The sequence below is a fragment of the Alexandromys fortis genome, unplaced genomic scaffold (genome assembly GCF_014885135.2).
Source record: "Alexandromys fortis isolate MF-2015 unplaced genomic scaffold, M_Fortis_MF-2015_v1.1 scaffold_98, whole genome shotgun sequence".
NCBI classification, from domain to species: Eukaryota; Metazoa; Chordata; class Mammalia; order Rodentia; family Cricetidae; genus Alexandromys; species Alexandromys fortis.
Window position 1 is genome coordinate 245,455 of NW_026068002.1, and position 25,035 is coordinate 270,489.

At 38.7% G+C, this 25,035-nt stretch overlaps 2 protein-coding genes across 12 annotated transcripts in view; both read right to left on the minus strand.

Annotated features, from left to right (window-relative positions):
• Mff (mitochondrial fission factor) overlaps positions 1-16,012 on the minus strand; it is a 28,594-nt gene extending 12,582 nt beyond the window's left edge. For 2 of the 11 annotated variants that reach the window (XM_050161002.1, XM_050160997.1), the window contains exons 1-5: positions 11,852-12,000; positions 10,646-10,866; positions 8,805-8,974; positions 4,410-4,498; positions 2,447-2,521 (exon numbers count right to left, since the gene is read on the minus strand). In XM_050161002.1, the coding sequence (XP_050016959.1) occupies positions 2,447-2,521; positions 4,410-4,498; positions 8,805-8,974; positions 10,646-10,866; positions 11,852-11,889 (593 nt within the window). In that variant the 5' untranslated portion in view covers positions 11,890-12,000. Of the gene's footprint in view, positions 1-2,446; positions 2,522-4,409; positions 4,499-8,804; positions 8,975-10,645; positions 10,867-11,851; positions 12,001-12,908; positions 13,018-15,825 lie in introns of those variants that run through there. The other 9 variants (XM_050161005.1, XM_050161003.1, XM_050161001.1 and 6 more) reach the window with 8 other exon arrangements.
• Positions 16,013-18,639: 2,627 nt separating this feature from the next.
• Positions 18,640-25,035, minus strand: part of Col4a3 (collagen type IV alpha 3 chain) — a 132,364-nt gene continuing 125,968 nt past the window's right edge. The window contains exons 49-52 of the mRNA XM_050160995.1: positions 24,471-24,648; positions 24,258-24,372; positions 22,599-22,771; positions 18,640-21,989 (exon numbers count right to left, since the gene is read on the minus strand). Of these exons, the coding sequence (XP_050016952.1) occupies positions 21,905-21,989; positions 22,599-22,771; positions 24,258-24,372; positions 24,471-24,648 (551 nt within the window). The 3' untranslated portion in view covers positions 18,640-21,904. The remainder of the gene's footprint in view (positions 21,990-22,598; positions 22,772-24,257; positions 24,373-24,470; positions 24,649-25,035) is intronic.

Sequence of the window (25,035 nt, forward strand, 5' to 3'; positions counted from 1 at the left end):
GTCAATGGATGGGTTCCAAATTTATAATAAAGTTTGATGAATTTTTTCCATTAAAATATAAAAACATAAAAACAAAGTTATCTACGATTTAAATTCAGAAAGCAGGCTGAGAACATAACTCACTGGTAGAGTACTTACTTAGCATGACTGAGGTGAACAGATGGAAGGAAGTGAAGGAGGGAGTGAAAGAAAAAGCAAGAAATGAAAGAAGGAGAAAAAGAAATCTCAAATACATACACAGGAAATGAAGTGGTCATCTTATAAAATAGTCAAGCTTAAAGTAACTTCAAATTAATGGCAAAGAGTTCTCAGGATGGAATGAACAGAAGGTTGGATTCTAAAATAATCTACAAGTCTTCACTATATTCTTAATGATAATTTTAATGCATATAAGGAAAATCAATCAATAAAAATAAATTTAAAATAAAAACATCTACATATGTCTTCCAATTCTAAGATTCTATGACCATATGAAATGTGATATGGTCATAAACAAGAAAAAACTTATACAATATCTAACTAATTTAACAGAAATATTTACATAGGACAGTAAAAGATGAAATAAAGTCCTGCAAAACAAAACATCTTTAAAAAAAAATTCCCCCAGTGCCAGGGACAAGACCCAGGGGCTTATACATGCTAAGCAAGTCTGTCCTTTATTGAACTACATTTCCCAGATCATGACATGAAGTCATTATCAATACTATTAAAGATATGTGATTAACCAGAAAACAAAAGGATTTTCTGGCTGTTCCCATTTAACTTCTCACTCGTTTACAGTGCAGCTCACGAACAGAACAGGAAGGGTCACTTTTATGCTGATTAATTATATTGTAAAGCAAAAAAAAAAAATCTTAATTAGAAACAATAATTTAACAATTTTCATTAGGAATTAGGAGAATAACTTAGCAACTTTAGGTATTCTTGTATGCATTTTAACCAATATATTTATTTCATTGAAGACAACAACGACAAAGAGAATAATGCTACACTCAAAGGAGTTCTAACGTCCTCCTACTGGAGCAAACTGTGAAGGGACAGAGTGATTCTGGAGTTAGGTTTTTACCTCTGCCCACTTAGTTACATTTTTGTTTTTATTGTTTAATTTTGACTAGTCAACTATTGTAGAAAATACAAACATATTGCAAGGCACTGAAGTCAGGTCTTTAAACAAATACCATGTTATGCATAATTTAATAAAATGCACTTTGATAATTACCTGCTTCTCATGTTATAAAACAGCAAACTCAACTTTAGTATCTCACACAGAAGCTTTAAAGTTCTGAAGCAGCACTTGTGCTCACAGACTCTGACACACAGGGTTAAACAGACAGTGGCTAGTCAATGTCAGAACTAAATGAAAATCAGTGACTTGGAGCAACTCATTAAAAGAAAAGTTTAAAGCAGGAGAGCTCTTGCCATAGGTTTTCATAGAAATGATGCTTCTCAAACTGTGAGGTTAATTAATGTCTTTGTTGAAGAACTAGCCTCTTTGAAAAAATAAAAAGAAAAACATTTTCATTGAAACACAAGTTCCCATTAATTTCTCTGGGACCATTATTTTTATTTTTTGGAGACAATATCTCAGCATATAAATCCTGAACATAGCTTATGTCTATCAGGCTGGCCTTGAATTCACAGAGCTCTCTACCTTCCTCTGCTGGGATTAAATGTGTGTGGCACCACACTTGGCCTCTCTGGGACCCTAAATAGAGAACTATAATTTGCTGCTACTATGACTCGAAGAAGTATAGCAAGAAACCAGGGGAAGAGATGACCAGCCGTCCGTGTGCAGTGTGGGAACAGCGCTGTCTATTTGTACATGCATGTGTGTGTGTGTAAAAGCCGAGTACTGAATCTAGACCCCTGCACATGCTGCTTGAAGTTTTACACTTCATACCAAAATGTTCCACTGTCAAGAGTGGGCAGTTATTCTTAGACACTGTTTGTCATACTTATAGAAAACAAGAGTTTAGTGATCTCAAAAGATTGCTCCAAACATAATTTTCTATAGGGAAACAAAATAAAACAAACCAACCAACCAATTTTAATGACAAACCACACTTAAGATTTCATTTTTCTCTAGATTAAAATAAAACAAGAAAAAAACATTGAAATGTAAAAACATGACTGGGATTGCTGAGCAATCTGCAGAGGACGCATAGGCCAACCAAAGCAAAATACAGAACAGAGAAAAGGATTTGCTCTTTATGTACAGAAATTATTTCATTTTCCTTTCTTCCATATCCCAAACCATATAAAACTTCCTTAGAGTTGCCCCCCAGTCCCAAAGAATACAATGACAGTTTGAGAAATCCTGAACAAGTATTAGAACAGAGAGTTAGGGTATTATGTGTCAGTTACGTGGTAAAACAGATTAGTATTAACATGAGCCTGCAAAATTAAAGCAACCCCTACTTGGGAAAAAGAGCAGATAAAATCTTACGTGTACTCCGGTGCAGAAATCGATGCCTGGAACCTTGAAATTTTATTTCTTGGGGCAGAATCTGATCTGTGCCACCTTAAATAATAATTACGTTTCTTTTACATATTCAGCTTTTATAACAAGAAAATGATTCTACTATGATTCTACTGTCACAATTCATTTTTGTGCCAACAATCAACCTCACTGCTTCTTAAAAGTAATTAAGGAAACAAAGTTCCGGCCCATTTAAACTTTTCTTCATGAGCTGTAGAATAAACTAGATGGAGGCAGACAAAGGGTCAGCGTAATAGTCTATAATCAATCTAAAAAAATAGGTTAAAGTAGGAAGAGCTCAACAATTTCTGTAGCAGATGTAACTAGCTGTATGGATAGTTTCTTGCTTACCAAATGAACAAAGCCCATTTTGTGCACATCATACAAAGACCTAAGGTTAATTAGACATAAGAAAGCTCTAACTAGGAATTTAGTTATAAATAGTAACATTAACAGTGGTAGGAGAATGCGCAAAATATCAAAATCTTTGTTTTTATTAGATATATAGAAAATGCCATAAAGGCAATTTATTTATTTATTTTTAAATATTTATTTATTTATTATGTATACAATATTCTGTATGTATGTCTGCAGGCCAGAAAGGGCACCAGACCTCATTACAGATGGTTGTGAGCCACCATGTGGTTGCTGGGAATTGAACTCAGGACCTTTGGAAGAGCAGGCAATGCTCTTAACCACTGAGCCATCTCTCCAGCCCCCCCATGAAGGCAATTTAAAGAGAATAAAGTATTGATTAGCTCTTAACCTTTGTGTTACGAGGAACTTACATATAGATCTTTTTCCTTTTTCTTCATCTAAACTTTGCCATCAATACAATATACTTTGTAAAAGGTTGATATAATACTGAAGTAACCATGCTTTAATTTTAATGATATAAAAGGTCAATTAAGAGCCTAAACAGCAAGTCACAATTTAAATAGTAGGAAAGCCTCCTAGAAGATTCTGCGGCCTTACAACTACACAATTACACATAGAAGGTAACTGAATTAGAGCTGTTTTATCCACATTAGCCATACGACTAAACTGTGGAGTCTATTTACTATGTGTATATTTGGAAACAATTTTAGACAGATGTGTTTCATGGGTCTGCTGACATCTGCCAATAAGATACCTTAGAAAAGCAGACACTGAATCATTAACGGTTGAGCCTTTCAGATACTCTTCCATAAAGAAGACATATGTTCATTTTAACCTTACTCTTCCTGTGTGATCCTTCAGGATAACTCCAACTACCATGAGAGACTCTAAGTCATCAAAGAACTCAATTTTTCTTTGCATCCACATAAAAGAACAAAAATTTCAACATAGCAAACAAAAACTTACATTTGGGATACAACTTCACTGATTATGTAGAGATGCCAGTGAATTTGTTCATATGATTTCTTTCAAAGAGAAGACAAAAACAGTCTTCTTTCAATTCTGATTATTAACCCCAAAGAGCCCATTCTGCACCATTTTGCTCTGCAGCGAGGTCTCAACTATAACTTAATATGGTATACTGTAAGAACACTAATTGTACTGTGCTCTAGTTATTCTATAAACTCTCAAAAGAGATGTGTCATCGCTGGATGTTTGCTGAGTTCCCAGAGAAGCTAACAGGATGCTTGACATCACAAAGGGTTCCTGATGAGTTCACGAAGACTGACCAAAAAGTGAAGGAGAAAGAATATTCAGTTTCCTTAAAAGGGACAGACACACAGAAGAGGAAAACAGGACTGAAAAGCTGTCACAACAGACAAAATTCTGTATAACTACAGAAAGTACAGTACAAGGTGATATCCATCGATGTAAAACAGATTTTAAAAACTATGAGAATTATTTAGAAAAAGATATATACAGACAAAATACAGAAGAAAATCTACAATGACCTTTGCTACAAACAAAGCTACAATGCTGTGATTCTACTCACATGGAGTCGTTTCTGACCAGCTGTCCATTCTGGCGAACAGCATTCTCGCTCATAGAACGTTCTCTTTTTAGCCTGCCAACTGCTCGGATCTGTTAAGGCAAAATCAAAGGGAAGGAATGGAATATTCTTAGTAGCTTAGAAGCTATTTAGCCTTAAAAAACACAGGAAACTTCGTCCAAGACTACTCATAAAAATACAAGGAGCTAAGAAAAGCCAACCAAGAAGCAAAACCTGGGCATTACAGACAGGTAAGACTTGGTCTTAAATTTTCTTTTTCCTTTCTCTTTGTGTATATGTGTGTATCTGTGTGTGTGCTGACATCAACCTCTGGCCTCCACATGCATGTGCACATGCATACCTTTTAAGGTTAACCCAAAAAATTTAACAGCCATGATCAAATATATTTTATTCATGCATAGAGAGTACTACTGTGTTGGTTTATAAGAATCTGATTGGGACTTGCCTGCTTGCCTGCCTGCTGTAACAGCCACGGCTGCTTTCTTTAAAATGGAATAGCTTTTCCATAGGAGAGGGATGGAAGGGAAAAGCTGCTTTGCTCCAGGCTACTCCCTGGAAGTTGGGTCATAAGCCCTTTTATGTCTAGATATACAGTACACAGCACTAGAGACGACACACACAAGCATTAATAGTCTCCTCTAATGTATTCAAACTCCAAGCAATATGCATAAACAACAAAAGCCCTTTTATACTTCTATTTACTGCTTCTCTAGACTTGTATTAAACCCATCACTACTTTAAAATCTATTCATTTTTTAAATGGTAGCTTAGTATTTTAAAATTGTAAAATGGTTTGTACAAGTTACAGAGCAATCACAGGTTAAGAAAAATCAGACAATAGAGTTAACAAATGTAATGACAAAATGTTGAGAACAACAACAACAACAAAATCTGTTTTAGAAAGACCTCAGCATTTTCCCTACACCCCTTTTTAAGGTCTTTGTTTTAAAACAATACAGCAAAAGTTGGCCTGGAAATTGTGATCTTCCTGTTTCAGCCTGTAAAGTGTCGAGATTACATGTGTGTACTACCCCCTCCAGGAATAATTCTTGCTCTCTCTGGGACCTTGACTGGAGCAATGGGGAAAAGTAGGAGGTTGTGGAGAGAACACCTCGGGTGGACATCTTCCACATTGCAAATATGATCAATTTCCAAAACTTAGAATAACTAACAAGGAGAACAGCTGAGACAATAATTAAGGTTATGGGACGGAGGCACGAGCAATGTGTCACTGTGAAGAGGTCTTGCCTATGACAAGGGTATGCTGGCTAGTTTTATGCCAACTTGATACATTCTAGAGCTATTTTGGAAGAGGAAACTTCAATTGAGAAAGTGCCCCACAACTGGCCTGTGGGCAAGCCAGTAATACATTTTCTTTACTGATGGTCACTGTGGGAGGTGCCAACACAGGGCTGTTGGTTCTGGGTGCTACAAGGACATAAGTGAAGTGAGCCTTGGAGAGCAAGCCTGAAATCAGCACTCCTCCATGGTCTGTATGTTAGCTCCTGTCAAGTCCTGTTTGATTTCTTCAATAATGGACTGTTACATGGAATTGAAACAAACCATTTACTCCCCAAGTTGTATTTGGTCACGGTGTTTAACCACAGCAAGAGAAACTCAAGACAAGGGTGCAATTGGTAGCTAAACAAAGACTGGATGCATGTGAATCAATTATCCATGGGTGTATGTGCACAACATAAAACCACAAAATCGGTTCTCATTTTAACACTTTGCTTTTTCTATTCCTGGCCTCCCAGCTCCTCTTCCCATGGATAACGGGGAAGAAAAGAGAGTAAACAATTTGTCACTAAATTGTAATGAGATTCATATGCATGAGTTTTCTGATTTTATTTTTAGCCATTGCAGGACATACTGGAGCATGCACTGGACACCTGGAAGTCATCATCATCAATGAATTTATGGGTACACTAGTGTGGCTTGTTATACTTCAGGTCAGCTATGGTCTGCTTCTCATCTCACGGTGGTTTTATCAACTACATTGGGCCATCAGAGGGTACTGATAACTACCTGTTGCCTTGAATGCTTGCTAGGTTAACTTCTGACAGACACCCAGGGCTTTCTGCGCAATCTTCAGCCTCCAGGAGCACTTGGTGCTAAGCATACCCATGATAAGGCTGTTTGAGCTGGATATCAGCTCTGGCTGTACATCTGTACACAACTGATGCAGGATTTGACTGCTTCTGCTGAGGCCTGTTGGACTGAACAAAAGCTCCCTTTGTGAAAATATTCTTTTCTTGTTTTCCAAAATCAGGTCCTGGTTTTCACAGGCCAAATGACTGCTCCTCCTAGATCACCTGATACTTCTTGTGTGCATATGGGGGTTCAGTGCTCTTCTGGTTTATTTTACAAATGAATAGCATTACTGTACTTTTCTATAAAGTAAGAACAGCTAATTTGGGGTCTGCTTTCTCTTTGTACTTAAGTGAACTTTACAAAGAGCCTTTGGAAGTTATTACAGTTAATCTTTCCAGAGCATACTTCTGCTTGACAGACTGGACATGATGGTAGGTCAAGTCTCGTTTGAACAATATCTTCAAGGTATAAAACGCACAGGCATAATTTCTACCTCTTTTTCATAGACCTCTTTCCATGTCCTCTGAAAGATCTCACCCTGGCACTACCCACCTATGGAAGTTCCTTTTTGAGAGGTAGTGTTGATGTAAAAGTCTCTGTCTCCTTCATCACACACTCAGATCTACTCTAAGAATTTTCAGAATGGTCATGATTCAAACACTCAAGTTTGAGGCCCTGTTCACATGGCTTACTGCACAGCTCTTCAATACTTTCGGTAGGTAGGATTACCAAGCCATGTTTTTGTCTAGAGGTGCCTTCCAAATATTGGTAAACATTGCACATATTGTCTTAGGGTTACTATTGCTAAGATGAGACACTCTGACCAAAAGCAAGTTAGGGAGAAAAGGGTTTATTCAGCGTATGCTTCCATATCACAATTCATCATTGAAGGAAATCAGGACAGGAACTCAAACAGGGCTGGACCTGGAGGCAGGAGCTGATGTCATGGATAGGTGTTGCTTACCAGCTTGCTCCTCACGGCTTGCTCAGTCTGTTTTCTTATAGAATTCACGACCATTTAAGTCCAGGAATGGCTCCACCCACAACGGGCCAACCTCCCCCACCCCAATCAATAACTAGCTTGCCTACAACCCCATTTTATGCAGCTTATGAAGGTATTTTCTCAACTGGCATTCTCTCCTATCAGATGACTCTAGCCTGTGTCCAGTGGATATAAAATTAGCCAGCATGCATACCGAAAGTGTCCATCGATTTTCCCGTTATTAAAGAACTTGAGAAGCTCTGTGTGTACTAATGTCATCTCCTCACCTTGTCCTATACAGATGGAAAACTTACAGAGGGCAGGTATGTACTGTACTTTTCACTGCAGTGCTTCATACATAAAATCTCAAAAAATAGTTGCCAAATTAAATTAAATTTTAGAAGTAACTTAGACAATTTTGGGCCATAATTAATACTCCAATTGCAGTGCTTTTCACTGAGATGATATGCAGGATATTTATTCTGGTATTTATGAGCATGTGAGCTTAATCACCTAAGAAGAAACTAAATGTAAAAAAAGAGTATGTCCTAGGAATTGCACTGACCTGGTTTACATGAAATGCATATGGAAAAATTAAAGTAGACAGAGGAGTGCCAGTTGCAGCACACCGTCTTTAAGAACAGGCTTCAATACTGGTCTTAAGTCAATGTCATTGGCAAGACTTTAATTTTACTGTTAATCTCTTTAAGTCCATTTTAACACCAACTTTCTGTCAATAGGGACATCACTGTTACTAACTTGGTGGGAACCTCATATCAAGCTGTAGGAATGGGTAGTGTCAAGAGAAAGGGTTTCTTAGTTTTGTTTGCCAGATGATTCCATACCAAAATGGCAGAGTCATTATTTCTTAGTGCAAAGGTTCCTTTCCCAGGAAGAGTAGTAAAGCCCTTGCCTAGCAGGTCCAAGTGCTGGCTCAATATCCAGCACTCAGAGACCAAAAACAAATTTTGAGACTCTCTGCATCATTATAACAGTTATAGCTGTTCTTCTTTTAAGTCTACATAAATGGTAGCAATACTTGTTCTTCTAAGATTTTCACTTATCATCCTGAAAACAAAATAAGAAACTTCCAAGATTTTCACTTCACGACATAACTTTTAAATTAGAAAACAAAAACAAACCCATAATACCTTATTTAGGGAACTGTAAAAATCAACCAACATCAGTACTGCCACATGGAAAACTCCTAACAAATATGACTAATGCCTGCTTTGTGGCTTAACTCATCTTTAACTTTATCCTTCGTTCTTTCAAACACAAGAGAAGGTAATTCTACTTACTTCTTCATTTTGAGGAGTTGGAGGTGGTCTTTCCAAATCCAGGAAATCTAGGGGTCTCTCACTCAGTGTGAGCACTCGTGGTGGTGTCTTCAGTGCCAGAGGTTTAAAGGGAGTGGGCTGGATAAGGTCAAGATCTGCTGGTCTTGAAAATGAAATGTCTTCATTATTTCCTAGGGGGAAAAGGAGGTGGGGGTGTTTGTTTAATGTTTTTATGCCCCGTCAGATTTGTATTACAACCTACCTGACAGCAGTAGTTTCATTTTGGTATCTGGTATTCAACAATTATTTAACACCATGGTACAGAAATTATTGTGTGTGTGTGTGTGTGTGTGTGTGTGAGTGAGACCAAAAACAAACAAAAAAACTCAAGCAACCTGTCTCTAAGTATACAACCTTCACAACACAGAAAATTTCAAATTGGCAAAAACATTTGAATATATGATTCGAATGACAGATGTCCCCTATAATCTTGCTCACATCTGAACATTTGTTCCCCAGTTGATGGCATTATTTGGGGAGGTTTAGGAGGTAAGGGCACTGGTGATGAAAGTACGGCAAGGGAGCTCTGAGATAAAAAGCCTTACTCCAATCCCAGTTCTTTCTCTCTGCTTTGGGCTCATAGTTCCAGATGTGAGCTCTCGGTCTGCTGTGTCAGTCACCAAACCTCTCCATTGACAGTGATGGACTTCTATCCCTCTGCAACCGTAAATGCAAATAAACTCTTCCTTCTACAAATTGTTTTGGTCATGTTGTTTATCACAGCAATAGAAAAGTAATAAATACAAAAAGTAAATAAGCCAAAACTATATGCATACATATTCAAAATAATCAATCATTAGGGAAATGGATATAAAATAACTAAAACTAACAAACATTGATTGAAAAGAAACATGGCATGCCAACTTGGAAAAGAATTTGTCAACATTTGAAAAAGTTAAATATAACTTAAAGTCATTTCACTTCTTGAGATATGAAGGTATATATACTCCTAAAGTTTGTACATGAATATTCCTATGTATTTCATCCTATGAATCTCAAAAAGAAAACAGCACAAATGTCCATTAAATATCAATGAATAAACCAATGATATTACTTACCAGTTAACTGGAATGAACACATAACACTTGCAACAATGTGGAGGAGTCTCAGAAAAGCATTACACTAGCCATGCAAGCAAGCCTAAGTCTGCAATTCTGCACTCAGAAGCTAAGGCAGGAGGACCCTGAGTGCCTCAGAGGTGCACTAATTCTCTGTCCCCAAATAAAAACAAAGTATAAAGTAAACAGGGCTTGGTGGGGCAGGCCTGTAACTTGAGCAGTACAGAGGGCCGAAGGAGGAGGATGACAGGGACAAGGACTGGGACTCTGTAGCAGGCAAACTCGAGGGCAGCGTGAAAAATGTAAACTCTGCCTCATGAATGAGAACTACTCAAGGAGCAGCAAGTTGAGCTCAGAGGTATAGCATTCGCCCAGAGTGCACAGATCCTAGCTTCAAAGCCCCACAGTTGAAGAAAAAAAAAAAAAAAAGAAGAAAATTACTCTTAGCAAAAGAAACTAGGTAAAGCAGAATATATTGTATGTCTCCATTTACAGGTGATTCTAAGACAAATCTACTGTCTAGGTACAGAAAGGAGATGATGGCTGCTGAGAGCTGAAGATTGGGAATGATGGAGAATGTGAACAGGAAGTCTTCTGAGATGACAATGGTCTGTAACAGGACTGCGGGGCTTACATACATTTGTAAAACTTGTAAAAATACCTTTCTCAATATTTTGAAAAACCTAAATGTTCATAAAAAAAGAAAAGATTTATTGGGGGCACTTTTAATCAAGTGTGAGATACCTGTAACAACGATCCTCTCTGGGACTTGCATAATAACACCGGCGTTGGGAACTCCTTCTTGGAATCCTTGTTCCAGGTCAGCATTTGCTGGCGCCACTTTTAACTTTTCAGGGACCCTCATTCGCTGACTAATACCTTCGGTGTATTCCATTTCATACTGAATTCGACTAATTTCTGCCATCTCAGCAGCAGTGGGAGAAGGAAATGCTGCCCCACTCACCCTACAGAAGGAAAACATGAAGATCAGGATAACTGAGTGTGCAAATGTCAGCTCCTCTATGCAGTGATGTCAGAAGACACCACCTTACAGTAGAAAGCGCAAAAGGAAACTTCTCACTTATAAGCGAAAGGAAAAAGAATCAAAGAAAACACCTTCCTCAGCATAAAGCTCTGACTTATTTGAAAATGAACCTTGAGGACACTGAGTAGGTGCAAATTTCTAAAGTATTATATAGCCACAATACAAATGCATACACATAAGCATTCTCTGTGTAAGCAAATATGCATGTAAGCAAATATGCAATTCAAAAATGCCTGAAACAAAATTTAAAATTCCCAATCAGAAGGCTAAGAGCATAGTTCAGAGGTAGAGTGCTTGTTTAACATGCATGAAGCCCCAGTCCAATGTTTAAAACTGCAAAGGAAAAAAATCCTAATTATGTGGAAGAATATGCCTGGGCTTAATAGCAATGAAATCAGAAATTGGCATCGTGCAAGAAATAAATCCTGTCAACAATGAAAATCAGAATCCAAAGGTAAATAAGGCTAATGCTCAATTTACCAAAAAAAAGTATAGCTCCCTCAAAATTACATAGTACAAATCAAAACTTCTTATTGCAAGTGAATCTGATGACTGAGATGCAATGAATGTCAAATACATGATTTATATTAATAAATCCTTAATGCACACATTTATTTTCAGGGCTTAAATGTTCACATACTAACCTATATTTAGGATCATATTCTTACATTAGTTTTGAGAAGTATCAAATATCTTTGAGGGAAAACAGTACAAATGCATTGAGTAACCTTCTAAATTGGAGAGGGATCCATGATTCCAGGAAGATGGAGTCAAAAGAATGCTGCCCCCAAATAAAAAATGCTAAGGAAAGCATGAAAGAGCATGGTTAGCTTATGGCAAGCAGCTTTTAAGCTACTGTCTGTCCAACCTATAAAACCAGCTCAACTGAAAAAAGTTTCACTGACCTTCCTAGTGGTGTGTCACTGCCCGTTTTCTTACTCATTTTAACAGAGCAAATACGTCTACAATAGCTATTAATACTGCTACCCTGTAGCTGTTTACTTTACAACAACTCCCCTACAGATCTGAACTGTTTTTGGAGTTGTACATAACAACACGGACACTGCTTTTCCAGCTGTAAAAAAGAAAGAATAAAAATCAGTATTTCATCAATTCATTTCATAAGAGAACTATGAATTAAAGTAGTTATTTGCTTAAAATGGTTTGATTTGAGAATCCAGATTTCAAATGTCTCAACTGTCACTCTACAGCACCTCACAAGGCAGAAAGATGGTATCAAACATAGTCGCTATTTCATGATTTTGCAATAAGGATAATTGAAAGTTCTATCACTATATAAAGAAAACTGAAGTGAGATTGGGGGGAAATATGGCTACCAGAAAACTCCTCTCATCACACTCTAAGAGGATATAAAAAAATCATGAAGAAAATGCAAGGCTAAAAGTAAATGTATTTGAGGTTGCCTAAAAATTTGGTGCATAAGTGGTTTCCTGAGAAGGAAGCCAAACTACACTAAGTTCCCAGCAAAGTATATTATAGGTCAAGAGCAATAAAACATTAAAGACAACATAAATGTCTTAATCACAGGGGTTATTTTGCAAATTAGTTTAAGGCCTTTTGTTTTTTGAGACAGGGTTTCTTTGTGTAACAGTCTTGGCTGCCCTGGAACTCACTTTGTAGACCAGGCTGGCCTCGAACTCAGACATCCACCTGCCTCTGCCTCCCAAGTACTGGGATTAAAGGTGTGTGCCATCACCACCTGGCTCAATATAGATGTCTTACCATCACTTTTTTTGTTTTAAAGGAGAAATGTACTCCAGGCCTTAAAGTATACTCCTTGGAGGTTGCTTAGTGTGGTAAACCTACTTGGATTACGATTGCTAACTAGTTTCTCTTATTTTTTTTTTTTTTTTTTTGCCTAAATGTCTGCTGTTTAAGGAACTGATATGCAGATGCCTTAACGACTAGGAAAACAGAGCCAAAGAAAAAAATTTTACTTACAAATGTGAAATAACAGGCTTGATATTTGGCACTATCTGCTTCTGGGCTTCATAGTAAATCCTTCAACTGCTCCAATATGCATGTGCTAGACTGAGAGCCACTTTTGTCCCTGAGGGAGAAAAAATACAGTGATTAAGAAGCTAGATGATGCCATTATTACAGACCTAGCTGGAAATTCTTCAAATAAAAATACACAACTTGACACTAAGAAACAAAACAAACAGAGAAAGAATTCCAAGCTTTCCACAAGTTTTAGTGTTACAGACAGGGCCCTGTGACTAGTCACCATATATGGCAGTGGTTCTTAACCTGTGGTTTTTAAACCTTTTGGTGTCACATCAGATAGCCTGCATATCAAGTATTTATATTATGATTCATAACAGTAGCAAACTTACAGTTATGAAGTAGCAATGAAATAATTTTATGGCTGGAGGTCACAACATGAGGAACTGTATTAAAGGGTCGCAGTGTTTGGAAGGTTGAAAAACACTGATGTAAAGTAAGACTTATCTAGAAAGCTGGTAGGCCAAAGACAAGTTCAAGTTAAACTAATGTATATATACATATCATCTATTTAATAAGGAAATTCAGTTAAATTTTCATTTTAAAACATAGAACCAGAAATAAATAAACACTGTATAAAATATATAAAAACATAGAGAGGGCTGAGCGCTCTCTCTCTCTTTTTTTCTCTCTCTCTATATATATAGAGAGTGATGAATATCCTAGCATTCAGGAGGCTGAAGCAGAAAGAGTTCAAGGCCAGCTTACATCACACAGAGAGACTACCTAAAAAAGTCTTACAACAGAAAAGCAGAGCATATCAAGAAAATGAAATGTCCCACCTAATCTTATGTTGGGCCTCATAAGGCCCAGGGCAACTTCCTAAGCCTCACTTGCGTTTGGTGAGGCCCAGCGTGACTTCCTGAGAGTAACTTGTTTCTGGGAGCATATGTCAACGTTCTCCACATTCCATCCCACGACAAGTATCCTAACTTAGGAATCTTTAGTTTGAAAAGACTCAGGAACCAAGAACAGATAGGTGTCACTGAAAGGACCTTAACTTCCTCTGAAGTTAAACGACCTAAATTTCAAAAGTAAAGAAAACTTTTTTGTTAACTTTCTATTGCCTCAGTGTTTAATTTTTATGTTTCAATAAAATAGACGGGATCTAATTATTTTTCTTCCTCATTAAATTTGATACTTTGGGTAACATCCTTTGGTGCCAAATAAACCTAATTTGGGGCTAAGGTTTTAATTCCACATGCTTTGCCATTTAGAGTCTGCTCGGTAATCACTACATGACTGATGTATAACTTGAGAAAAATCTCCCTTAGATACTTAACTGATGTCACAGTCCGTGTCCTGGCCATCCCCAAACATCAGTAATATTTTCCAAATTCATTAGGGTCCCACATTGAATGTCTTCTTTAATGCGCCTTTAATTTTTTAAAAGGCAAATTTATTTTTAAAGGAAATAGTTAATCAATGCCTTAGCAAATAAACTTACTGTACGCATAAGTACATGTAACAAAAACAAAACTATTACAAAAAATAGGTCAAAGTGGATCTTTAATGTCTCCTACAGGAAAACAGGCAAAAACCTTGAGGCTACAGAGGCATAGCCTTTTTGCAAGGGACTCCAAGGAGCCCAGGAAATAATAGCAAGAACTGGCAAATGGCACGGCATAAAATAAAAAGTTTCTAAACAAATTAGAATGGAGAGTGAGTTTACAAAAGTTTTGTCAGCTAGATTTCTGACAGGGGACTCAAATCTAGAATTTATAAAGAACTCAAATATTAACAGAAAGAACCCCAATCCAGTATCTATTAACAACAACAACAACAAAAATTCACAAGAGTAAAGAGTGACAGGAAAACCTAAAACGAAGTAGCTCTACCGGACAGGAAGGGAGATAAGACAAGACAGGAAGGGAGACAAGACACAGTTCCTCCCGGAGCAGCAGCTCAGTAAAAAGCAACCCTAGGAACATCACAGACAGCACTGATGAAAAATCTATCTCAATTCACAAGTCCTTGAACCCCCCCTCCCCCAAACAATGTAAGTGCGTGCTCAGAAAACTAACCAGGACTGAACCGTCCTACTTTCTCTCTTTAGTTTTTCTCAGGGGAATCTCATTAGTAGTAGCCCAGGGGCTGAGAGTGTTTCTCACCGGGAGTTGGGGGGTGAGGGTAGACATACATTCTCATTCACTGTCTCCCCGCGGAGGCCGGCATAGCACTACTGGGCTCAAGCTTTAGTTCTCTGCAATTAGAAAGCGCCATCAATTCAGGCAGTGCGCTGTTCTTTCTTCCCAGGGAATGCGCCCCGCTCCTAAGCCAAGACTCTGGCTTTTGCAATTAAGACAAGAGCTCATTTTTGCAAACGGAGGTCGGGGGCTATAAGGGCCCCGGAACCTAGCTCCGAGAGGGCACCCCAAAGAGCGAGCCGGCATAGCCACCAGCGAGCAAAGATAAACGTTTTGGCCAGCTCAGGGCCTTCCAAAGGCCTTTCTTGAATTACACGATTTTACACGCGTTTTTACACGCGTATACACAAAACGCGTACACACAAAAACGCTACAGCCTCAAGGTCATGCTGTGAGGTACGTGGGCCCTAGGAAGAGGTGCGCAAAAACAGCCCAGGTCCAAGCTGACAGACTTCCTCCCGCTTCCTAACCCCGATAGGTGGGGGATTTTGTTGTTGTTGGTTTGTTTGTTTCGTCATTAAATTGGATTTTTGTTCCACAGAACAAGATGCCGAGGTAGAAAGGGTGAAGAAGCCGGCCCCTGATAACAGCAGGGCAGGGCCGTGAGGACAAGCCAAGGCCGGGGCCGCTCCGCCCGGCCCGGGAGGCGGGGATCACGGCTGTGGCGCTAGGCCCGGAACCCCGCTTGGGGAGACTACAGCACTCACCCTGGGCCCGCTGGAGGGTCCCCGGAAAGGGCCGCCGCCCGCCGGCTCCGGGGCGCTCGGGCGAGCACTCGCAGAGGCCGTTGGCCGAGCGCACCAAGGCGCCCGGGCAAAGCAGCGGCGGAGCGGCCGCGGCGGACCGGGACAGACGCGAGAACTGCCAAGACTGGCCCCTTCTACGAACCGTAGCGGAAGTAGGTTCCTAATCATGTGACAGAGGAAGGGCGGAAGTTACGCTCAGGCTCGTGAGACGTCGCTAAAGAGCCATTTTTGTTGTGGGCAAAGCGCTCCCTCCTCAGGTGAAACCGCTCAAATTCTTAGATTGGATTTCTGTTGGGGGATTTTTAGACATCGCGATCTTTGAGAACCTCGAGTTTGCAAGGTAAATTAGTAGCCTGTTTTAAAGAACCGCCTGAATCAAAATTCGTATCGTGCGAGGCCCGAGAATTTGCGAATATAACTAAATATTGGGAGTAATTCCTCAACACTCTAATTTTGGTTTTTCCTAAAACCTACAAATTAAGAATCCGAGAAAAGGGGGAAGCTAAATTTCCCCCTTGAAAACAATAGCTGTCAGAACCCTCTTTCAAATCTAATCACCCAATTTATGGCTCCTCTATGGAAGAATATGGCTGGAAAGAAAGAACCAGGCTCGCTCCCTCATAGACGAATAGAATGGAAGCCAAATCAGGAAAAAAGGCGTGTGCCTCAAATTTCATAAATAGCCTAACTATTTTATCCACTGTTTTGCATCCCAGGAATCAACCATGAAAAGATTTCTCTCTTTTCCATCCACTCCTATCATAGTTGAAACTGTTGGTGCACTTTAGAAATCCCAGTACTGGGACTTGGGAGGAAGCTAGAGGATCAGGAGTTCCGGGCCAGCCTAGGCTATGTAGGGAGTGGGAGGCCTGTGACATCATCTATATCAAACATACACATTCTTTTCCTTGTGGTTATTCCTTACTAATAAAGTATAACACATCTATATTGTGTTAAATATATGTAATCTAGAGACAATTTCAAGTCTTTGTGGGGATGTACATAGGGTATTTGCAAACACTAAACCATTTTGTATAAGAGACAAACGCAGATTTGTATAGAGCTGTGATTTTGGAATAAATCTCTCACTCACTTGTGCAAGGGAAGAGTATTTACTCAAGTGGTGCAGTCTTGAATATAAAGCTATTCCAAAGCCAATCTTTGGCGTATTCCAATAATCACAACACTTAGGAACCAGAGATAAGAGGATGTGGGGAGTTTCAGGCTTGCCAGCACCACCAAATGTACTCTGTTCTCAAAACAACAAAAAAGTAAACAAGGATGATACTCCAGAAATGTTAATCATTCTTTCAAAATACTTTGGCAAGTTTTTTGAATTGTACTCTTGCATCCTTCCTAATATTGGTGTAGGATAAGTAAAATTTCCCTTTACCCTATTAAGAACTCAGTGGGAATCCAGTTAAGTTGACTTAAAACAGTAGCTGAACAGAAGGGAAGCATACAACTTTTATTTAGTAATGTTTGCTTATACATTGGAGTATAGGGAAATGAGGGCCTAAAGATTGGGATCCAAAATTTATATTAGAAACTGGCCGTTGTAGTAAATTGTAAAAATGTGAGACAACATTTTGCGGGGGGCAGGAATTTGGCCCAAAGGGATTTGGCCCAGGGCATTGGATAAGTGCTTAGGAAGATGGGAGTTAGTCTAACTAGGTTGTTTTTCTCATCTTGTCTATATGACTTTGGCTATAAGAACAACTTCCTCCTGGTACAAGGAAGTTAGCTTTCGTATGCAAGTTTTGTTTTAGAATTTTTAACCACCTTTTTTCTCAAAATAATCTTTATTCCAAAGTGGCCTATTGTTGGTGTTACTTTACTGTGACAATCTTTTTCATACATAGTAGTATTCTGTCATTCCAAGTCAGTGCCTTCAGGGTAAGTAGAGGTTAAGCTGGGTAGATCATGTGTGATCAAGACATTTAAAAGTGAAGGTCCCACTGTTTCCATTACTTTCTATAATTCTTCAATGTTACAGATTGATATTTTTGTCTCTACTCCCCCTTCTTTTCAACAAAAAGTCTTCTGAAATAACCATTAAAAAAATAAAGATCCATAATCTACTTACCAAACCCAAGTCTTCTCCTGTAACCCTGATTTGTCATTTATCTTCTGGCATCATCTGAGTCTATTAAACAAGACTGCTTCACAGCACGTCAGAGTATCTACTCTAATAGTGTTAGGTTACACTATATTGTAATAGTGTTAGGTACAGTCTTCAAAAAAAAGGGGGGGGGAAGGGCAGGGTTTGTGGTATGGAGGGCATTTCTCTCCCTATTCATATGGAGAGTCTATTCTTTACCGTGTTGTAGATTCATGCTGCGTCTCCTTTTCTGGTCTCACTGATGTGGACATTTCTGTTTATGACTACCGCCTTATAGTATATAAATCCACACAATCTGATCCATTTAGTTTCATCCTGTTGAATTACTTCTAGCCTTTACTATTTATGCTTCCCAGTAGGACTTAAATTCTAATAGGGTTTTACATCCAAAAATGTTTTCTTTTTTCACTTCAGATATTCTTTCTTCAGATACACTTTTCAGTTATGACAAGATTACTTTTTTAGCCATCAAGATTCAAAATACTGTAGTTATCATCTACTGTCTTAATTTGATGGTTATTTTGGGTGAGAATGAATATTAAACAGTAGCAGATTTAATATTCTTAACTTCAAAGTTGCTTATTGTTCTTACAGTGGCTATTATTTTTATAAAACAAAACAAACTTATTTCCTTTAAAAGAACAAAGACCTGATACAGTTGTTCTTTTAATTTTATTTTTGTCAAAACAATAGAACTTTAGTTATATTTACACAAATATTAGTACATTGTAATATAATTTTTTCAGGAGATAACAGCATAAAATAGTCAATATATTTTAAATAAGTTTAGCTTGGTTATTATACAGAAAATATTAAATTAAGTTTAGTGGTAGTAAGTTACATTTGAAGTATAGAAAATCCTTGTGAAATTAACAATAAAATTCAAATTTAAACGTTTTTAATACTTTTATAAATAAATTAATAATGTTTACCTTGCAAAAACAAGCCGTTGACAAGTTGGTTGTTCTAGCACACTGTGAAATTCTGAAGTTGAAGCACCAAATTTAAAACAAACGTTTTGTTAAGTTAATAATTTTTAAAGATTTATTTTTATATATGTGTCTGTGCCTGTGCAAGTGAATGCCACCTGTGTATGGGTGTCCTTGGAGGCCAGTTGGATCTCTTTGAGCTGGAATTACAGGCAGGTGTGAGCTGCCTGACCTGGGTGTTGAGAACTGTACTCTGGTCCTCTGTGGAGCAGCCAGTATTCTTAACCCTGAGCCATTTCTCCAGCAAGATGAAGTTAAATTTTAACTTTATAATTTACTCATAGACATTTGGGAAATAATATATATGGACTGTATTTTAATGCACACCCTTAGAAGCATGGCTGAATAGCTGTTGAAATGGCTTCATTGGGATTTATGTGTTCAGTGTTGCCTGTCTTTCCCCCAGAAGTCAAATACTGATAAGAGGACCAGAGGAAAAAGAGGTCTAGGGGCAAATGGAAGGCAGCCATTTGACATCAGCACCAGTCTGGTAGTAAAATGGTTTTCCCTGAAACGCAAACACCTGTGGATTTTTTAAAAAGGCAATGGCCAAGGGGGTGGGGCCAGTTCCTTGAATGTTTCCCTAGTGAGCAGAGTGCACCAGAATCATGGGGGGAAACATTTAAAACAAAATTCTGGGAGGCTAAGATAGAAAAATTGTGATTGGGGGGCCAGCCTGGGCTATATGATGAAATGCCTCTCAGCAAAATGAAAGAGACTTCTGGTCTCCAATTACAGTTTCTAATTTTGCAGGTTTGGAATATTCTGGAATTGCATTGATAACAAGCTCCTGGCTGCTGCTGCTACGACTACTAAGGGGCCACACTGGTCAAGGCTAGTTCCTTCTTTTTACAGCTAGAATGGAACAAGGACAGTGGATGGTTTTTGAATAGGAAAGTTAGGTGAAATACATAATTGAAATGAGATGTTGCACGTCTTAGTTCAGGTGTAAAAATGTCTTGGCACCTGTCATGTGAGTTACAGAGAATGTCAACCCTTGTCTATGTCCTCGGGTCACATTTTCCAATACAAAGTAGATGAGATTACAGCACCCGCCTGAACGTAAGTATCAGCACCATCAGCTCCACCTTCGTGGATCGTGGATCAAGAAATGTAAGCTTCGCCTCATGATGCCTGGCCTCCATGAGTCATTAAATACTACTACAAATATTTGACTTATGAAATGTTTGTTTTCGTAATAGTTTTCAAGCTTTTGCTTCTGGGTGACTAAAAGAAGTTAAAGATCATGAACTCCTTGAGCATAGATCTTTTTTTAAATTTTAAAATTTTGCGCACATTGATATGTGACTGAGTGTGTGTGTGTGTGTGTGTGTGTATACACGTGTGTGCACACAAAGGGGCCAGCAGTAGGTGTCACTGTGAATCACCCAGTATGGGTACCGGTGGCTTCTGCCAGAGCAACAAGTGCTCTTAACTGCTGCACCGGCCTTATAGTTCTTATTTTTAAACTTTTTCTCAGGCCTTCTGAATTGTTATGAACTATTGGAAACAGTGGTAAAGGAAAAAAAACCACAACAATAATGAGGGGAGAGCTACACCTAAATATGAGACTGGTTGGTTGGTTTTGATGTGTGTGTCTTCTCTCTCTCTCTCTCTCTCTCTCTCTCTCTCTCTCTCTCTCTCTGTGTGTGTGTGTGTGTGTGTGTGTGTAGGGAAGGTCTTGCATATGTGAGAGTCTTTACACAAAGAATAAGTTGCCCTCTCATGATTATATCAGAAACAAGTTTGTCTCACTACCTTTCCCTGAGACCCTGCTCAGTATATGGGACATAGGTTGGTACTGAAGAAAATATTTGTTGGGCTGAATTAAGTAAACTTGGGAATGTATCAATATACTTAAAAACAAGTTTTAAGACATACAGTAAGGTTTACACCCAGTGGTCTCTCCACATGGTTGTTGAGAATATATAACATAAAAACGTGTATGTGTGTAATGTTTTCCAAAGGATAAGTTAGAAAAGGAACAAATCTGTAAAATCGTGTCATGAACTATTTCGATCAAAGAAAAATGTTTGAAGTCTGATACACCAGCAAATGCCTCTCATTCTTCCCTGGGTTATTGAACTACTAGTGAAATTCTTTAAGGCCAGTATCTACAGGAATTGGGATAAAGTGCACATTTAGTAAATAGTGTCCTTGTTACTTGTGAGTACATTAAGAACAATGAAGAGAAGTATTTCAGTGTATGTGTATAACATCCTAGTAAAAATTAATCCCCTAAGGGTAAACATTTTATCCCCTTTCAATCTATGGCCATAGTAAAATAGCAAATAGACATCGTCAACAAAACAGAAAAAAAAAACCCTACTTTATATCAAAGCCTATTATGATTCCCTTCAGGAAGTTTCCTTTGGTCCTAGCTTTGGGCATATTTAAATGAGTCCTGAAACATCATGAACCTCATCCATGTGTGTTCTTCTCAATAGGTCTGACTATCCAGTTCCGGTCATGATGTGCTCGTGTACTGTATAGCCCCATTTCCTTCTCTAGCTGAAGTCTAAGGTCTCAGAAAGGAAGTAGGAAGAAACCAAATTCCTTAGGTCAAAGTGGTAGACAAGGAATACGTTGAACATCCCCTGGACCAACTCTCCCTTAGCTTGCAGTTCAAGCTCCACACAGACATCATTTAGTCAGTGCTTTGTGTACAAGCGGAATGTGATTTCAGTGATATTTTGTGGAGAGCTGTTGCCTTCCTAGGGGGGACTTTGAAACCACACAGGTTTATAGACCCACACCACAGACTAACTTGAATGAAATGCTTTCTGGTGTAGTGAAACGTGCCACTACCAGATCGTCACTGAACAACACTGCGAGGTTAGAGAAGAAAAGACCCAAGGAAAATCCATGTACTGAACCATGACTTTGCATTTCAAGAAGGAAAAACGTGGTTCTATTTTCTTTGATTTCTTCAGTGTCTTTTCTTCATGCACACCTGACAGCGGCTTATGATTTTTTCTAAATCTCCAGCTTTCACAGTTGATGGAATAGGCTTTCTGAAATAAACATAATGAAAGAACTCATTGATTTGTGGATCAAAGGGGATACTTAGTTTGCTTTGAGTTTCATTAATAAACGCAGCTTATTTTAGTTAGTCTGATTTCAGAAACCTCTCCCTTTATAGAACAGAATTTCTGAAAAGATAAATTTATGTTTGCATATATAAACATATTATCAATATTTCATATTTTAGTTATGTTTCATCAGAATTCACAGAACACAGACTTTCCTGCAAACCTACAGGTCACTTTTTGAAGACTATTCTTTCCCATTTAAATACTCATGAGTCTTCTCAGATAGTACTTTAGGATCAGCTAGTGTTTTTATTCAGTAATTTACTATAAATCCATATTGTGTTGAATATGCTTAATGATGACAAGATCATGTGTACACTTGGTCTTTACTGACACAGTGAGAAATAGAGTCTACTCGCTGACTTCAAAATAATTCTAACCTGAGACTGTGAAGGTAGACAGGATTTTATTGGCAGGTGTGAGAGAGTTAATGTAAGGACATCCATACACAGGTAAAATTAAAAGCAGATACAGGCAGCCTTGAACGTTCCACAGTCAAGTCATCAGATTAAGGCTGACTTTGCGCATTACCTGAACATTCTTTCTCGGTTTAAAGAAGCCAGCCAGAAGCTGTAGGAGTTTGAATAGTAGTTACACGTTCCTCGTCCATGGCATTCTATGAACGGACTGGCTCGGAACTCCTCCAGGCAGGAGCCGGGTGAGGCGAGCGCTTGTCCCGCTCCCTCGGAGCCAGCACTTGTGAACTGTCGCAACAAAAAGACCCCATTGTAAACCATTACCTGTTGTATTTCAAATGCAGTTTTCTACAGTTTTGGGTGGGCAATAATATAAAGCAACAGGAACGGAAAAAGAAAACATAGACAGAAACTTTTTCTGTTTTATCCCGATTAATTTACACTCTGGGCATGCTCTAGAAAGAGATACAGTCTTCCCAAGGAAAGAGAGAGCTGTAAGTTCTCTTACCCTATCTTTCAGCAGACAGGTCAGCACCTAGACCCAAGACCACTACTGTTTTCTTTATTTCTCAGTCTGTTGTCTGTCTTTACCAGTGGAATATAAGCTCCATGAGAAGACCATGGTCCCTGCTGTCCTTACTGCCCAGAAGTTGGGACTCATGATGGGTGCTCAAAATGGTTTTTAAGTTAATTACTGATTGGGCGGACAGCTGGCTGTGAGGGAAGAAGGGCGAATGCTCTGTCCTAACAAGGCTGTGCAGAATGTGAGTAGTGATGCATACATGCAGTTAGCACTGTAGAGGGTTGGTCCGTGCTCTTAATTCAGCACTAATGTCAGGGCTTTTCTTAAGAGGCTTCTTCCCATTGTTAGTGCCATAAGAGCATCAGAGGGGCATAGTACGGAGCATATGTTGTCCCTTCATAATCATGATACCTTTAGAAAACAGCTCGATTTTTACTTACGAATCCACAGATGCTAAGAAGTACTCCCCCGGTGATCAAAGCATTACAGACAATGTAGGTAAAGAAACCATCACAAAAATGAATAGACAGGCATTCTATTTCCATTAAAGAGTAGCCATTCCTCACTTAAATGCTACAATTAGGGATTTGTGGGGAATCTGAGTTGTCTGTTTAAAGTTATAAATTATATTTGTTTGATGAGTGTGTGTGCATGTGTGTGTGTGTGTGTGTGTGTGTGTGTGTGTACACGCATGCCACAGCAAATGTATGGCAGCCAGAGGACCACTTGGGGAAGCTTATTCTCTTTCTACCGTATAAGTCTTAGGGATTTAATCCAGATCATCAGACTTGGCGGCAGTGCCTTCCCCCACTGCGCCGTCTTGCTATCTCTTATTTTCCAGTGCTTCATGACTTTTCAACACTATCAACGTTGTGACTCTTTTGTTGTTAATGTTTTTATTTATTGAGACTGGGTTTATTTTTGGTTGTTTGTTTTTTGCCCAACCTGACCTCAAACTTGTTAAGTAGTCAAGGATAACCTTGCGTTTTTGATCCTCCTGCACCTACCTCCTGAATGCTGGGATTACTCAGTTCTCTGGACTACTGAGGAATGGAACCAAGGACTTTGGGCACGCTAGGTGAACACCACCTGCGGAGTTGATTGCCTAGCCCTTTGAAGTGTGTTTTCAGATTGTCAAACATCTACGGCATATTACACGTATTACCAGGTAGGGGATCACATTTTCTATACAAGATTCTATAGGTAATTAATCATTACTTCAAATGTGCTGCAGTTTTTTCTTCTTCTTACCATAACGAAGGAAAACCCTTTCCAGAGAGAAACCCAGCCATGGGGACATGGAGGGACAGCTGGCGTTTGGCTGTGAACAGCTATGGCCATGGCAGGACCTTCACAGACCATACACCTGGAAAATGAAACCAATAGTATGACGGCCCATTCCTACCCTTACAGTCCTTACAAGTTAAGCAATCCACTTACAAAATGAGGAGACTGGGTTTTTACCTGCTAATATAGGGTTCGAGAGCTCTGCCCGTAACTGGAGCCATGTCCATTGGCATCAGAGCTGGTGTTGACAGCCAGTATGAATAATCATTCCGTGATGCAAAGTTACATACATTATTGATGTTACAGAATAAGAATGGCATTGTGGAGAATCGCTGCAGGCAGCTGCCCAGAGTGCCTAATAAAACACGAAGCTGAGTATCACTTCCTGAATTACAGTCTTTGTATCATTATTTAGACATGGGTTAATTATTACATAACCAGTGAGAAGTCTTCACAAAAAGAAAAAAGAAAAAAAGAGAAAGGAAAAAGAAAAGAAAAAATAGAAAAGAATTATTTGCAAAGTGTGCTGCTGAAAATCTGTAAGAATGATGAAAGTCGAAGCCTCAAATGGGTAAGCAAACATCCCCTATCAAGGATGCTTTCTTCAGCTTTCCTAACCAGCTTGGATAGAACTTGGGGCCCAATGTTGTTCAGCTGGGACAATTTCTTTGGTATTCATAGTAGCTAATAACCAGAGGAAGCTTTAGAAAAGATTAATTTGAGGATTAACAAAAGACAGATG